The sequence below is a fragment of the Eubalaena glacialis genome, chromosome 13 (assembly GCF_028564815.1).
Source record: "Eubalaena glacialis isolate mEubGla1 chromosome 13, mEubGla1.1.hap2.+ XY, whole genome shotgun sequence".
Lineage (NCBI taxonomy): Eukaryota > Metazoa > Chordata > Mammalia > Artiodactyla > Balaenidae > Eubalaena > Eubalaena glacialis.
Window position 1 is genome coordinate 49,637,582 of NC_083728.1, and position 16,148 is coordinate 49,653,729.

Genomic DNA, 16,148 nt, shown 5'->3' on the forward strand with positions numbered 1-16,148 from the left:
GTCTAAATATCTACTTTGTAGGAAGAGCAAATACTATATTAATTGCCAATTAAATGACGCATCAGCTTATTTTTATATTGTTGGGATTGGAAAATCCCTTTGATAAAAATGATAGCTTCTCAAGCCTTATTGCTGAGATAGTTAGGGCCGACGTTGGCAAAGTAAATAAATAGTATAAGTTTTGAAAAACAAGAAAGAAGCCTTGAAAACAGTTAATGCAGAAATTAATCCTACAAGCTCAGAACTACTGAAGTATGGAGGTTGATTACAAACCCCAAGGCTATTTGACATGGTGCCAAGACCTGCTCTTCTGGAACCCAAGGCTGGGCTTCAATGTTTTATCCGGGTCGTAACATCTTTCCAGATACAGAACGCGCCATCTAGAATGCTACCTTGGCGCTGTTCATTCTGGGCCAGCAGGCTTTTACAGGTTTTTATGGAGGACCTTGTTTGGAGTTGTTTCTGGGTGTGATGCTCTAGGTCCACAGACATCGGCACACCCAGCTGCTTGTGAGAGGCCACAGTTCTCTTCCCTGTCCTTGATACCCAGCGGGTTTCCAGGGCCACAGATTAAATTCCCTCATCGCTGTGCATCAGTTAAATGCAAACCTACACCTTCCCTCCAGAGGGCTGCGTGGTCCTGCCGGGTGCTGGTCAGCAGCTGTTTCTTGGCCCGTATCCAGTTTGTTTGAGGGCAGGTTTTTCTCCCCAGGATGAAAACAGTGTTTTGCTTCACTTGGTAGCAAAGTTTATGCTCATATATTTAATTAAGCTTTATAGCATTAGAATTATTGAGAGTCTACTGATTCCAGTTTCAAAAGAATCAAACCGTAATAAGCCACGGGCTCCTCTTTATCTGGAACATTGTCCCCTGTCTGCAGTCAGCACTGAACACAGCTGGGTTTTCTGGTGGTTTCGATATGTGGACATTTATGCATTTGTGGAATCCAGAGAGGATTAAATAATTCAGTTTGGGTGAAGAAGAAACTGAAGAGGCCCTTGGATGTTTATTATTTATAATGACCACTTGGCTGTGAGGCCTGCACTTCGCGTGTGAGTAGGCCTGGGCGCCGAGGATGGGTGGTGCAGGAGGCGGGGCCCCGCCTGAGAGGTCCCCTGTTTCTCTTCTCCTTCCCGGGGTTCTGTGCAAGGATTCTAGGGGACGGCGTTCTCTGCCCTCACACACAGGCCTCAGGGAGTCTGAACAGAGCTACAGGTTCCCTGCTGGGAGGGGCAGGGTTAAGGCCCTTGTCCTTCTCACTGTTGTGTTCTGTGGTTTAGGTTGATCGCTTTTCCCAGTCGGGAGGGAGGGGGGTTTCCCAGTGACACATTTCTGGAAATAGGATTTGAGCAGCAGGAAGGCTGGGAGCCTGGGGACCGGTGTGCGTGATGGTGATTCTGCTGTCATTCATGGTGTGATGAGTACCAGGGCCTGGAACCTGCCCCTCCCCTCAGCAGCCCAGCAAAGGTGGTGTTTTAGACCCAATTTGACAGAAGCTGTGACTGGCCCAGAGCTGAGCCTGGCCGGGGCCCTGCAGCCTTGCAGAGAGGCATGGGGATAGGGGATGGGTCACCTCAGCTGTGAAGGCAGCGTTGCCTATGTCTGGGGTCTTTTAGAGTGGCCTTTGCACGGTTCAGGAAGATTCTGATGCTTTAAAATGTTCTCAGGGAGCCCTTGGCTGGTCTCCTTTGACCTCGGCAGCAGGAAGGTGGCCTCTGGGCTCCCCACCCTGCAGTGATGCCATTAACGTGCAGACAGCAGGGTTTAAGGGGGAATCTGGTGCCTGGAGGCTCGGGGGGGTCAGATCCTGGGACCTGAAGGGAGTTGACCCCAATCCAGTCCATTTCAGTGTCGGTTTGAGAACTTGTCTTAAGTACCCACCGGACACCAAAAGCCAACTTTGCAAACCAGTGTGGAGGGTTGTGCAGCTGCGTGTCCCGAGAGCATCCTCCGCCACCTCCTGCTGTGTCTGAGGCGCGGTGCCTGCTGGGCCCCCATCCCTGCCCGCCCCATGCCCACCCAGTGGACCAGCAGCAGGTGGACGGGCCGAGGAGGGAGGCCTGCTGGAGGGAGGCCTTCAGAACCCAAGGCAAGAGCAGACGCAGGGTGGGGTGGGGTGGGGGGGCTGCACAAGGGTTAGTGTCTTCTTTCGAGGAAGAGCCTAAGTGAGGCCACAGTGGTCCCTTGCTTAGCGAGATCATCCCACTGAGCAGACCATCTGGGAGGCAGCACCGTCCCCTCCCTGCCCTTCACTCCCATTTTGGTTGATGACGCGGTGCTCCCAGTAGAGAGGGTTTGGATGGGCCAGAGCTCAAGTCAGCAACCCTGACCGCTGACCAGGACGAGTCTCCCAACGCGGGCTCTGTGCTGGCTTCAGGGTCTCACTGTGGGGGGCCAGCGGAGGGTGGAGCCAGTTCCCCAGGTGGGGAGGGCGCACAGCAGCCGTGGAGGTGCTAAATGCCGTTGGACTCCTGTCTGGAGCTGAGAAACATCCCCTGGGCCATAAACGGGCAGGCTGGTACCTCGGATCACCCTCACCTCGAGGCTTCCCTGTCTCTCCCACCCCCCACGGAAGATGCGCTGGCCACCTACCACAGGGACGCTGTCTGGGGCACAGTTACAGTTCCATTCTTGTGCCCAGCTTGGCTTTATGGAGGCTTTCTTGGTTTTTCCATAATTACTTTTTAACATCCCTATTCTTTTCCAAATGGTCCATCAGCTCTGTCAGAAACCACCCATGTTGGGGACTTCCCTGGTGGTCCAGTGGTTAAGACTCTGCGCTCCCAATGCAGGGGGCCCAGGTTTGATCCCTGGTCAGGGAACTAGATCCCGCTGCAACTAAAAGAGCCTGCATGCCGCAACTAAAGATCCCTCACGCGGCAACGAAGATCTCACATGCCACAACGAAGACCTGGTGGAGCCAAATAAGTAAATAAATAAATATTTTTTAAAAAAGAAGAAGAAACCACCTATGTTGTTTTCCATGTGGTCCCACGATACGGGACCGTAGGGTCCCTAGTGGCCAGGTTGTGTGGATTGCACTGTGGCCCTGCCCCAGGCCACCCTCCCAGAACGGTGTCCACTGCTTCTAGGGGACCCAGATCTACAACCTGTGTCTTCCTCCTTCTTGGCTGAAGTACCCGTCCACTAGCTTCCAGATTGGTGGAAAGTGCTCTTTCCTCAGGATGTCTTTCAGCCTCCAATCCCATTCTTGCTGCGGGAGTTGCGCCTGGTGCTGAGTGCAGAATGCTCTTTTCTCTCTAGACATTTTTAGGACTTGTTTGTTTGCTCTGAAGTTTCTTGAGGATTTACTCGGTCTGGATGTTTTTATTTGTTGGCCCTCACGGTGGGACTTTGCCGTCTATCTGCTTGGAAAAGTCTTGTATTTTTCCAGAACCCCCCTTCCCATCAGCTGGTTGCCTTTCCTGGGCTTTTAGAGGATGCCTGGACTTTGGGTGTTGATTTTTTTTTTTAGGAAAGAAAATCCAGGTAAAAGTGCCACAGAACAGAGCCAGGCAATTTCAGAAAGCAAGCCACCAAATATTGAACTTTTATTCCTTAAAAAAAGATTTTTCTTATTTTTAAATTTTTAATTGTAAAAAACACGATGATATAAAATTTACCCTCTTGGGACTTCCCTGGTGGTCCAGTGGGAAAGAATCCGCCTTCCTATGCAGGGGACGTGGGTTTATTCCCTGGTTAGGGAAGTAAGATCCCGCATGCCTCAATGAAGATCCTGCATGCCGCAGGTAAGACCCAACGCAGCCAAAAATAAAATAAAATTAAATAAATAATAAAATAAATTTTAAAAAAAATTTACCCTCTTAATCATTTTTAAATATACAGTTCAGTAGTGTTAACTGGTATCCACATTACTGTGTAACAGATCTCTAGGACTTTTTCATCTTGCAAAACTGAAACTCTGTACCTGCTGAGCAACCCTTCCTGTCCCCCTACCCAAGCCCGTGGCACCCATCACTCTACTTTGTCTCCTTGATTTTGACTAGTTATCTTACGAAAGTGAAGTCATACAGTATTTGTCGTTTTGTGACTGGCATATTCCACTCAACATAAGGTTCCTCCATGTTGTGGAGGTGACAGGATTTCCTTCCTTTTAAGGCTGAATAATATTCCATTTTATTGATATTTTCTTTATCCATTCTTTTGTCAATGGATGTTTGGGTTGCTTCCACCTCTTGGCTGTTGTGAATAATATTGCAGGGAACATAGGAGTGCAGATAACTCTGAGATCCTGCTTTCAGTTCTCTGGGGTGTATACCTGGAAGTGGAATTTGCTGGATCATATGGTAATTCTATTTCTAGTTTTTTGAGGAACCTCCATACTGTTTTCCACACCAGCTACACCATTTTACATTCCTACCAAGAGTGCCCAAGGGCTCCAATTTCTCAACATCCTCACCAACACTTGTTGTTTTCTGTTTTTTGTTTGCTTGTTTTTTTTTATAGTGGCCATCCTAATGGGTGTGAGATAATATCTCACTGTGGTTTTGTTTTGTGTGTACCTAATTAGAGATGTTGAGCACTTTTCATGTGCTCGGCCATTTGATGGCCATTTGTGTATCTTCTTTGGAGAATTGTCTATTCAAGTCTTTTGCCCATTTTTTTAATCGAGTTACTGGTTTTTGTTGTTGAGTTATAGGAGTTCTTTACTTGTTCTGATCATTAACCTCTTATCAGATGTATGATTTGCAAATTATTTTCTCCCTTTCTGTATATAGGTTGCCTTTTTACACTGTTGATTGTTTTCTTTGATGTGCAGATTCTTAAGTTTGATATAGTACCATTTGTCTATTTTTACTTTTGCTGTCTATGCTTTTGGTGTCATATCTAAGAAATCGTTGCCAAATCTAACATCATGAAACTTTTCCTCTGTTTTTTTTTTTTAAAGAATTTTATAGTTTAGATCTTATGTGTAGATCTTGAATCCATTGTGAGTTCATTTTTGATTACTTGAACTTCATTCTTTTGGAGGTGGATATCCAGTTTTCCCAGCACCGTTTATTGAAGAGATTGTCTTTTCCTTATTGTGTGGTCTTGGCCATTTGGAAAATCATTTGACCACATATGCAAGGGTTTATTTCTGGGCTCTCAAGTGTGTTCCATTGGTCTATGTCTGTCTTTATGTTTTTTGGTTACTTTATTGATTTTTAATTTCCTTTTCTTCTCTGTCTCATTTTTTGTCTCTTTATTTGGGTACACTTAATAGAAGATGTATTTTGTCCTTGTCTTCCAGTGTTGCCATTGAATTTTTTATTGTGATTATCATACGTCAATGTCAGGAAACCTCCCTTGGTGTCTAATCATCCGTATTGTCCAGTAGTCTATCTTGTTGCATGATTTTAATGTTTTTCCTTCATCTCTCTGGGGATATTAGTTTCTCTCTCTCTCTCTCTCTGCATGTGTGTGTGCTTGCGTGCATGTCTTGGGTTACTCCCCTCTCCCCTCCCACATGTATCACCCTCCAAATCAGTGCCTTCAGCTTCCAGCGAATGGCGGTGTGTGAACGTCAGGATTCTGAGCCCCACTCAGACTTATACATGACCCCTGAGACCTTCCATAGTTCCAAGGTGTTTAGAGTTTCCAGTGACTTGTCACTTGAGCCCTTTTCTGGGACTCCGGAGTCCCGGGGAATCCACGTGCATCAGCGTGACTCCAATGCGGTGGTCGTGGTACAGACCTGAGCCCGGGCTGTATTTCCCAGATGAAGGTGCCCTTGGAGTTTTTCCAAGCCTTCCTGGCCCATCTCAGCACTGAGGTTTGTCATGTGGTATCTCAGCTACAGAAAGACCCCCCCCCCAGTCCTGGGGCGAGAGGAGGGCGAATTCCATAGGGCACACATGACCAGAAGCAGTGCCTCCTTTCTCCCAGTGTTTTCCCCAGGACTTTGAAAGCAGAGCATGGACCTTATCTTGGATGGGGGTTAGGAAGTGTCATGGCAAATGGCGACTGAAAGATCTTTTTGCCTGACCTGTAGAATGCTGGGCCTGAGTCACACCACTAGCCTGTGCCTGGATGGCCAGAGACGAATCACCTGCTGTCTTGGGACAGTGTCTCAGATTTCTGGGGATGAGGGAAAGGAGAGGGAAAGAAGTGTTTCTGAGTGGTCAGGAACTGAACTGTGTGTTGGGCAAAGCTGGCATGACCGAGGGGATGTGGGCTGAGTGTGCAGGGTCCTCGGCCCTGAATCAGCCCTTGCATGGAGGCAGGGGTCGGGGGGCGGCGGCAGGCCAGCAAGTTCTCTCAGGAGGGGGCTGGCTTGTCATTGCTCCTGGGAGGGCCCTCGGTGCCCTCTGACCTCTAGCCTGAGTTCTGCCCAAGACCGGAATCCTGGGGCAGAAGTTCGGGCAAGTGTGCCAGGCATCCAGCAGGCCCTGTGTGTATGTGTATAGAGAAAAAGTAGAATGTATATTTGCCAAAATATTAAAATGATTTGTTTTTCAGGTGGTGAAATTTTGGATGATTTTCTTTCTCTTTTTTTCTGATTATTCTGTAATAGATACTTTTTTACAGAACAAAGTAATTCTGGTTCTTTGAGCCAGTGAGGGAGAACGAGCCCTGTGGGAACACGTTTCTGGCCTCTCCTGATTTCCTCCAGCCTCACGTGTCCTGAGACGACCCTGGTGCCCCTTCCCACACGCCAGCTCCTCCCCTGCCCTGGGCCACACTGCCTGGCGCGTTGGGACCGTGGAGGGAGGTGGGAGCGGCAGTCAGAGGGCACCGTTGTCTTCTTCTCCCTGCACGCAGCCTGCGATGGGATGGACGAAGAGGAAGAGAGCCACTATGTCTCGCAGCTCAGGGATGTCTACAGCAGCTGTGACACCACGGGGACAGGCTTCTTGGACCGGGAGGAGCTGACCCAACTCTGCCTGAAGCTTCATCTGGAAAAGCAGCTGCCCGTCCTTCTGCAAACACTTCTCGGAAACGACCACTTTGCCAGGGTGGGTAACTTCATTGACTTCATTCTCACAAAGAAAAGCACAGAGAGCGTGTGGTTATAGCTGCTGGCATCTGAGAAATACCAATTGACTGGAGATACTCATCAAAGGAGAGTTAGGAGGAAATGGGGTGCTATTTTTCCTTCTGTGCAACATCTATATTGTAGAAAGAAGTTCCTTAAGATTGCTTTTTTAAAGCATAGTAACTTCCAGAGACTTGTTTTTGTTCTGTTTTTTCCGGAATGATGCTTGGGTGATTCGTCCGGGGAGTGGAAGGTTGGTATGGGTGATGCGTGTGGTTCACAAAACACAGTGATCTGTGTGCAGCTCACACACTTGGTCATTCAGAGGCAGCTTCAAAGTACCTCGAAGGCACATTGTCTCGTAAAATTACCCAGCGTGAAATTCATTCAGCAGCTGGACAGAACATTGCCCACTGCTGTTGCAGGAACCAAGGCTCCCTGTGTTCAGAGTGTATCTCTGTGAGTGTATCTATCCCAGATAGGAAGTGTGCACTCAGAGAGTTCTTTTCTCCAGGAAATTCAAGGTCATCTAGAACGGTAATCTGGAGCCTGGACCACAACTTGCCTTCCCGATTGAAACACTAAGAAGCTTCTTAGTGTTCCTGCTTCTTAAATGTGTCCAGATGTTAACATGTTCGTTTGAAAAACAGTGCCTGGAATTCCCTGGCGGTCCAGTGGTTAGGACTCCGGGGTTTCACTGCCAGGGGCCTGTGTTCGATCCCTGGTCAGGGAACTAAGATCCCGCAGGCCACATGGCGCAGCCCAAAAAAAAAAACACCCAGTGCCTGTAATCTTACCTTTGAAGGAAGGGCATTTTTTCCACAGAACTCAGTAAAACTGTTTTCATTTTGACTGAGAAAAAAATCTAGCTGCAAATATTCTGAGTTGGCTTTTGGGCAAAAACAAATGAAGAAGAACAACCAGAAACCCCTCCCTGCTGGCCCTGGGGGAGGGTCCGGGCGGATCTGACCTCCTGTTACTTCCCCCAAGGCCGTGTGGCCAGTGCTGTCAGCAGCGCTGCTCCCCCTGCGCGGAGGACCCAGCCTCACAAACCCCCTGCACCCTTTTCTGTCTCTTTACTCTGTTCCTGCTTTTTCTTTATGGACTTAAGAATCAGGTGTGTTTTTGATAGATAATGTCCTAGCCCCTCTTGATATCACCTGGAATTGTATTTGGAGGCTAGATAAGCAAAAGGCACATTTGTGAAAATCAACACTCTGGTTAAAACAGCACAAACAGGGACTTCCCTGGCAGTCTAGTGGTGAGGACTCTGCACTTCCGCCACAGGGGACACAGGTTCAATCCCTGGTCAGGGAACTAAGATTCTGCATGCTGTGTTGGCAAAAACAAAACAAAAAACAGCATAAACAGATGGTTTCCTTGATGATTTTGGACAGTTTGGAAAATTCAAAACCAAAAGAATCACTTTTGGGCCCAGATTCATTGTAGGATGTATCATTCCCGGCCTTTCTCTACTTTGTGCTTTGTCTGTGAGAAAGGGAGCGTGACCTTGAAACCCTGAGTTACGCTTGGAGGAAGGTCAGTGTTGGAGCAGCTGCAAAGGGAAAAGGGCTGTTACCATTCCTCTGCTTCATCCACAGGCGGGGGAGCACACACAGCCAGCATTTAGGTGGAACATTCTGTAGAGGTTTTAGGGACACCAGTGTCAAGCCAGAAGTATCCAGGTAGTTGTCACCATTTTCTGTGACAGAAACCAAATGGTGGAGATTTCAGGAAGTTTTGAAGAAAAACAAGATAAATCCTTTGTCCAGGAGAATGGATTGGCTTTTCAATCCAAATATCACATATTCAGTTTCCTTGCAGGAACCAACATATATGACACCACAGAAATGTTAGTCATTGATACAGTAATCCAGTTATAACAATGAAGAAACAATATTATAATATCTGAATTAATAAGGTAATTTTTAATGCTATGAGGGTATGCTTGTTTTTTTCTTTTAATTAATTAATTAATTTGGCTGCATCGGGTCTTATTTGTGGTATGTGGGATCTAGTTCCCTGACCAGGGATCAAACCCGGGCCCCCTGCATTGGGAGCACAGAGTCCTAACCACTGGACCACCAGGGAAGTCCCAATATGCTTGTTTTTAATTCCTTTTTCCCGTTAAAGAAACATTATCAGGTCTAGTTTCAAGCCAGAAAGTTGACGTGGCCTAAGAGTCCTGTGACTTGGGAAATTTCCATGTGCATTTTGTTATTTCTCATGTTTCTTTACCAGTGGTGAGGATCTTACCTTGAGTATTTTAAATTTGGGTAGAAAGAGAATTTTCCTCTCAAAAAATAATTGATAACATAGTGTTACTGAAAATAATTTTAAGGTTGAGAGTGATTCTTTTTTTTTTTAGACATTTATTTTAATTATTTATTTATTTATTTTATTTTGGGCTGTGTTGGGTCTTCATTTCTGTGCGAGGGCTTTCTCTAGTTAAGGCAAGCGGGGGCCACTCTTCATCACGGTGCGCGGGCCTCTCACTATCGCGGCCTCTCTTGTTGCGGAGCACAGGCTCCAGACGCGCAGGCTCAGTAGTTGTGGCTCACGGGCCTAGTTGCTCCGCGGCATGTGGGATCTTCGCAGACCAGGGCTCGAACCCGTGTCCCCTGCATTGGCAGGCGGATTCTCAACCACTGCGCCACCAGGGAAGCCCTGAGAGTGATTCTTGATCACAGGGTCCAGCCTCTTCATTTGTGAGGAGAGTCCGTGATCAAGCAGGGATGATGGTGTATCCTGTTGGGTCAAACACCTGATGCCGTGGGCTGGCCCTTCCTTCTTTTTTTTTTTTTTTTTTTTTTTAATTTTATTTATTTATTTATGGCTGTGTTGGGTCTTCATTTCTGTGCGAGGGCTTTCTCTAGTTGCGGCAAGCGGGGGCCACTCTTCATCGCGGTGCGCGGGCCTCTCACTATCGCGGCCTCTCTTGTTGCGGAGCACAGGCTCCAGACGCACAGGCTCAGTAATTGTGGCTCACGGGCCCAGTCGCTCCGCGGCATGTGGGATCTTCCCAGACCAGGGCTCAAACCCGTGTCCCCTGCATTGGCAGGCAGACTCTCAACCACTGCGCCACCAGGGAAGCCCGGCCCTTCCTTCTTTTATGAGCTGTGAAGGGAGAGGGCACAGAAGCACACACAAGCACAGTCAAAATGGTATCAGATAAAACAGCAGCACACTTGGCAATCAGATTGCCTCCTGTTTGATGGATCAGAAGAAAGTCAGCTGATAAGTATCAATATTATCAAAGATACAAAAGAAATCTGAGATTGGATCAAACAAAATGGCCATTTCATTCCGCTCCCATGTAGTCAACAAGTACTTTTGAGCTCTTATTATGTGCGAGGCAACATCTAGAAGCTAGGAATGTAAAAATGAAAGCAATACAACGTCTCTCTTTGTGGAATGAAATCTATGCAAGGTTATTCATTCTAGTATTGATTCACATGGCAAAAGACTGGAAACAGCCTTTTGAATATGAGATTAGTTCAATACATTCTTGTAGATCCAAATGATGAAATTTATGCCTCATCCCTAAAAAAGAGGGAAGAGACTTCAGACATTGGCATAGTGGCAGGTTAGCAAACTCAGGCCTACCTTCCAGTTAGTGCTACTAAAAAGGCCGAACAAAATAGAAAAAACAGAAGATCTTGAAAATGGTAAAGAGCAAACAAGTCAGGGGGAATTACAACCTAAAAATCTATGCTAAGTCACGTATCGAGAGAGGTTAAGCTCAGCACACAAAACCCTATTTGCCCTGAGAATATTTTCTGGTCTTAAATAGCAACTGTGAAATTGATATGTCATTTGGGTTTTTTTGGTTTTGTTTTGTTTTTTGTTTTTAATTAATTAATTTATTTATTTATGGCTGTGTTGGGTCTTCGTTTCTGTGCAAGGGCTTTCTCTAGTTGTGGCAAGCGGGGGCCACTCTTCATCGCGGTGCGCGGGCGTCTCACTATCGCGGCCTCTCTTGTTGCGGAGCACAGGCTCCAGACGCGCAGGCTCAATAATTGTGGCTCACGGGCCCAGTTGCTCCGTGGCATGTGGGATCTTCCCAGACCAGGGCTCAAACCCGTGTCCCCTGCATTGGCAGGCAGATTCTCAACCACTGCGCCGCCAGGGAAGCCCCATTTGGGGGTTTTAAAGGGCCAGGGAAATGCATGTCTAAACACAGGCTCACCCAAGGAGAAACTGATGAACCAGCCCCCAGTTTAAGGGAGGATCCTGAGGGTGCACCTGTAGGGTAAAGATGTAGGGTAAGTGAATCAGCCGTTGTGCTGTTTGCTGTCTGGGCTTGCGTGCACTCAGGGGTCTAGATGACCTCAGGCCTTGCACTTAGATCAGGTGGTCCTGCACAGGCAGTGCCCTCAGGCACGTGGCAAAAGGAAACAGAAGTCCTCTCTTGAGAAAGTTCCCTCATCCTGGATCTGTAATTCTTCCTAAGTAATAGTCATATACAATAACCAGCATACAGTCAAGGATAACTAGGCACAAAATAAAGATGAGCGAGAGCCAGAGAAACAACAGGCAACAGAAGCAGAGCACAAAGATGTGAAGTATTGGAATTACTGGGCAAAAAGTATAAGCCAACTATGGTTACTATGTTAGGAGAGATTTAAAAAAAAAAGCTTGAGGGACTTCCCTGGTGGCGCAGTGGTTAAGAATCCGCCTGCCAATGCAGGGGTCATGGGTTCGATCCCTGGTCCGGGAAGATCCCACATGCCACAGAGCAACTAAGCCCATGCGCCACAACTACTGAAGCCCGCGCTCCCTAGAGCCCATGAGCCACAACTACTGAGTCCGCGTGTTTCAACTACTGAGCCCGTACACCTAGAGCCCACGCTCTGCAACAAGAGAAGCCACTGCCATGAGAAACCCGTGCACCACAACGAAGAGTAGCCCCCGCTCGCCACAACTAGAGAAAGCCCGCGTGCAGCAACAAAGACCCAATGCAGCCAAAAATTAAAAAAAAAATTTTTTAATTAAAAAAAAAGCTTGAAAATATCCACAGGAAAGAGGTAACTCTAAAAAGTGACATAATAAATCTGAACAAAGAACCAAATACAACTTTTAAGAGTTGAACAGCAGATTAGACACAGCTGAAAAGAGCACTCATCCAGGATGCAGCATGATGTTATAAAGAGAAGGTGAAGACCGGGGAACATCCCTTTGGTTGGAATCCCAGGAGGAAAGGAGTGAATGAGGAGGGATTTTGTGAACAGATAATAGCTAAAAAGTTTCCAAAACAGATTTAAGATTCCAAAAACCCATGGAATTCTGAGTAGCATAAATAAAAAGAAATCCACACCTGGCCATATTATTGTGAAACTGAAGGGAAACAAAGACATCTTAAAAGCAGCCAGAGATGGGTACACATGATCTCTCTGTATTTTTTCCCTACAACTGCATGTGAATCTATAATTATCTCAAAATGAAACATTTAATAATTTTTTAAAAAGCAGCCAGAGGAAAAAAGATATATCCTGAAAATCAGCCATGGTTAGATTGACAATTGCCTTCTCAGATGTGACAGTAGAAGCCAGAAGCCAATGGAAAGGTGTCTCCAATGTACTAAAAGAGGACTGGTGCCAACCTGAATCCTATACTCAGCAAGAATACCCTTTAAGGGGACTTCCCTGGCGGTCCAGTGGTTATGACTCCGAGCTTCCACTGCAGGGGGTGAGGGTTCAAGCCCTGGTCGGGGAACTAAGATTTCGCATGCTGCGAGGAGTGGCCAAAAAAAAACAACAAAAGAATACTCTTTAAGAACAAAGGTGAAAGAATGCATCTGTGAGAAGGTGAATTCTGCTCAGTTTTGAGAGGATATAGAGGCAAACACATCCATTAGATATTTGTTGAGTATTTACAGTGTGTCACTGTGAGATCACATGCTAGTTGGGGAGACAGAAAATAAACAAACAAGTAATCCAGTGTCAGATCTGATACATGTGTAACTGAGGCAGAGGTGCCCCCAAGCCAACAGCTGTGTTTAGTGCCCATCAGCAGCAACAAGATGTGCTCATTCAAGTTCTGTGCCAGGTGTGGGAAGCATGCTTGGACCTACAGCCCAGGCCTGCTTTTTCTGCACTTACTGGTGACAGTAAGCTCTTGTGCTGATTTCTTTCTGTGGGACTTCAGTAGAAGCACAGGTAGAGAAAAGAGCTGAAGAGTGCAGCTCAGTGAACATCCACCCTGAACACACCTGGGCCGCCAGCATCCTGCATCCCTCCTCAGGTGCCCTTGAGGTCCCTCTGCCTCCAACAGTTACCACTGTCCTGATGCCAACAGCATGGATTTGTTTGCCTATTTCTGAACTTTATACAAGCGAAAATACACAGCATATGCTCAGTGTATACTCTCTGGTTCTTTTACTCCGTATTATGTCTGTGAGCTATATTCACACAATGTGGATATATTGTCTCTGTTGATGGTTTGTTTTTTTTCCCCGCTGTTGTCATCTTTCGTTGTCTGACTGAATCACAGTTTATTTACCCATTCTCTTTTTGGACATCTAGATCATTTCCACTAGTCTTTTAATAAATTATGTTTTTGCTGAAACAAAAAGCATTGATTGATAGTAAACTTTCAAGCTAAGGATGTGTACTGTCATTTTTAGGATAAACAATAAGAGAATGGAAATAGACTGTATAACTTCTGAATTAATAAGGGGAAAAAATGAAGTCCTAAAAGAAAATCAGTAAATCCAAAGAGAGGAAAGAAAGGAGAAAAAGCAAGCAGGTCAAATTGAAAGCACAAATAAAATAGTAGATTTAAATCTAAATATTATGGAAAAACCCAAGCGAACTTTTTGGCCAACCCAATATACCAGTAACGACATTAAATGTAAAATGTTTCAGTTAAAAGATAAAGATTTTCAGACTGGGGGAAAAAATCCAACTATATACTGTTCATAAGAGACATGTCTAAAACATAAGGATATAAAAAAATTGACATTATTAAAAGTTTGGGGGCTTCCCTGGTGGCGCAGTGGTTGAGAATCTGCCTGCTAATGCAGGGGACACGGGTTCGAGCCCTGGTCTGGGAAGATCCCACATGCCGCGGAGCAACTAGGCCCGTGAGCCACAACTACTGAGCCTGCGCGTCTGGAGCCTGTGCTCCGCAACAAGAGAGGCCGCGATAGTGAGAGGCCCGCGCACCGCGATGAAGAGTGGCCCCCGCTTGCCACAACTAGAGAAAGCCCTCGCACAGAAACGAAGACCCAACACAGCCAAAAATAAATAAATTAATTAAAAAAAAAAAAAGTTTGGTTAAAAAAACAAAGTTTGGTAAAAAGATATAACACGTAAATACTCCATAAGAAAGCTAGTCTTTGTGGTAAAAGCATTACTGAACTAAAGAGGGTCAGCATTTTATAGTAATAAAAGATTCAATTCACCAAGAGGATTTAAATGTATATTCTGTGACCCAGCAATCCCATTGTTAGGCGTATACCCCAAAGAAACGCCTAAGGACACATGTGTAACTGTTCAAAGCCGGGTTTTTTTGTTGTTGTTTTTTTTAAAAATAACTAAACCATGGAAACAAGGGGAATATCCACCAGCAGGAGGGTAGATTAATAAATTGTTGCTCAGTTACACTGCAGAGCAGAGAAAATGGGTGGACCAGGCACAGCAAGTTACATGAATATAACAGAAGTAATACTGAGTCTGAGACACAAAATAGTATATACACATGATTCCATTTAGATCAAATTTAAAAAGAGGCAAAAGTAAACTGTATTGTCTAGGGGTGCATGCAAATGAGGTATAAGAGCAAGGATATTATTAGAGTCAGAGTAGGGGCCGGGGGATTTAATCAGGAAAGGAACCGTGGTGGAGGGCTCGCCCAGGTGCTGCCGTTTTCTCTTTCTTGGTGGGTGGTGAGAACGTGGATTTTTCTTTTTCTTTATGTATTAATGTTTGTGGTCATCAGACACCTCTTTTCTACACTGCTTTCTAATTATGTGGTCTGATTTACTTTTACGGAGTTGTTAATAGTGTTTTTTGGTGATGGGGTTATGGTTCACTTTTACTTGCCTTATTACATCTTCAGTTCTTTTAAATCTTAAGTAAATATTTGAAAAAATGAATGTCCTCAGTGTTGAAGGCAACATAAGATCTTCCATCTGAGAAAAACCAAAAGGCCAGGGTGTTACGTATGTGACCTGTAGAAAGTAGCGTTGACCTCTCTTCTCAAATCCACAGGTTAACTTTGAGGAATTTAAGGACGGTTTCGTGGCCGTCTTGTCATCACAGGCTGGTGTCGGCTCCTCAGATGAAGACAGTGGGTCTTTGGAGCCAGGTAAGAGGCTTTCCCGGTCTCTATTACGTCTCTTCCCGTGATTCCGTGACTTCTGGAGTATGATGTTCTCACCGAACGATGCAGCAGATCTGTCTCTGCCAAGCTGTGTAGACTGGAACTGACGTTTGGGTTTTTTCTTCTTTTGCTTCCTTATTTGTAAAATGGTGTTGTAAGAGGAAGACTCTTTTGTTCTCCTCTACAATACACACAATCCTCTGAATATACTGGCACTTCTGGTCACTAGATATATGTGGTTTTTCCCACACCAGGCCGTTTTGCAACACCAGCTGGGTGTCCTACAATTCAACTCTGTTCTGACACCGTCTACCTGGACACGGCGTCAGGGGAAGGGCTCAGCCCCCCAAGACTGCACCCTCTTCAGACAACCATCTCAAATCCAGGTTGTCACCTGTGCTTCTGACACACCTGTTATAGATCAGAGGCTCCCACGACCTTCTCAGGTTCAATTAATTTGGTAGAGCAGAACCCAGGGAAACCCATTTACTTACTGGATCACTGGTTTATTACAAAAGGATATGACTCAGGATAAGAGGTTTGTGGGAAGGGCTTGTGGGAAGGGGCTCGGAGCGCCCATGCCCCCTTCAGGCCTCACTCTTCCCCAGTCTCCACATGTTCACCAACTCAGAAGCTCTCAGACCCCCGTCCTTTTGGGTTTTATGGAGGCTTCATTACACAGACATGACTGATGAAATGATTGGGCATTGGGGATTGAACTCAACATCCCTGGAGATCGGGGGGTGGGGCTGAAAGTTCCAACACTCTAATTACATCGTTGGTTTCCCTGGCAACCAGCCCATCCTGAGGTGTGGTTCCAAAAGTCACCACAACAACATAAAC

General features: G+C 46.0%; 1 protein-coding gene across 3 annotated transcripts in view; it reads left to right on the forward strand.

The window, feature by feature from the left end:
- Positions 1-16,148, forward strand: part of NINL (ninein like) — a 112,624-nt gene that overhangs the window by 45,985 nt on the left and 50,491 nt on the right. For all 3 annotated transcript variants that reach the window (XM_061208959.1, XM_061208961.1, XM_061208960.1), the window contains exons 2-3: positions 6,767-6,960; positions 15,194-15,290. In XM_061208959.1, the coding sequence (XP_061064942.1) occupies positions 6,778-6,960; positions 15,194-15,290 (280 nt within the window). In that variant the 5' untranslated portion in view covers positions 6,767-6,777. The remainder of the gene's footprint in view (positions 1-6,766; positions 6,961-15,193; positions 15,291-16,148) is intronic.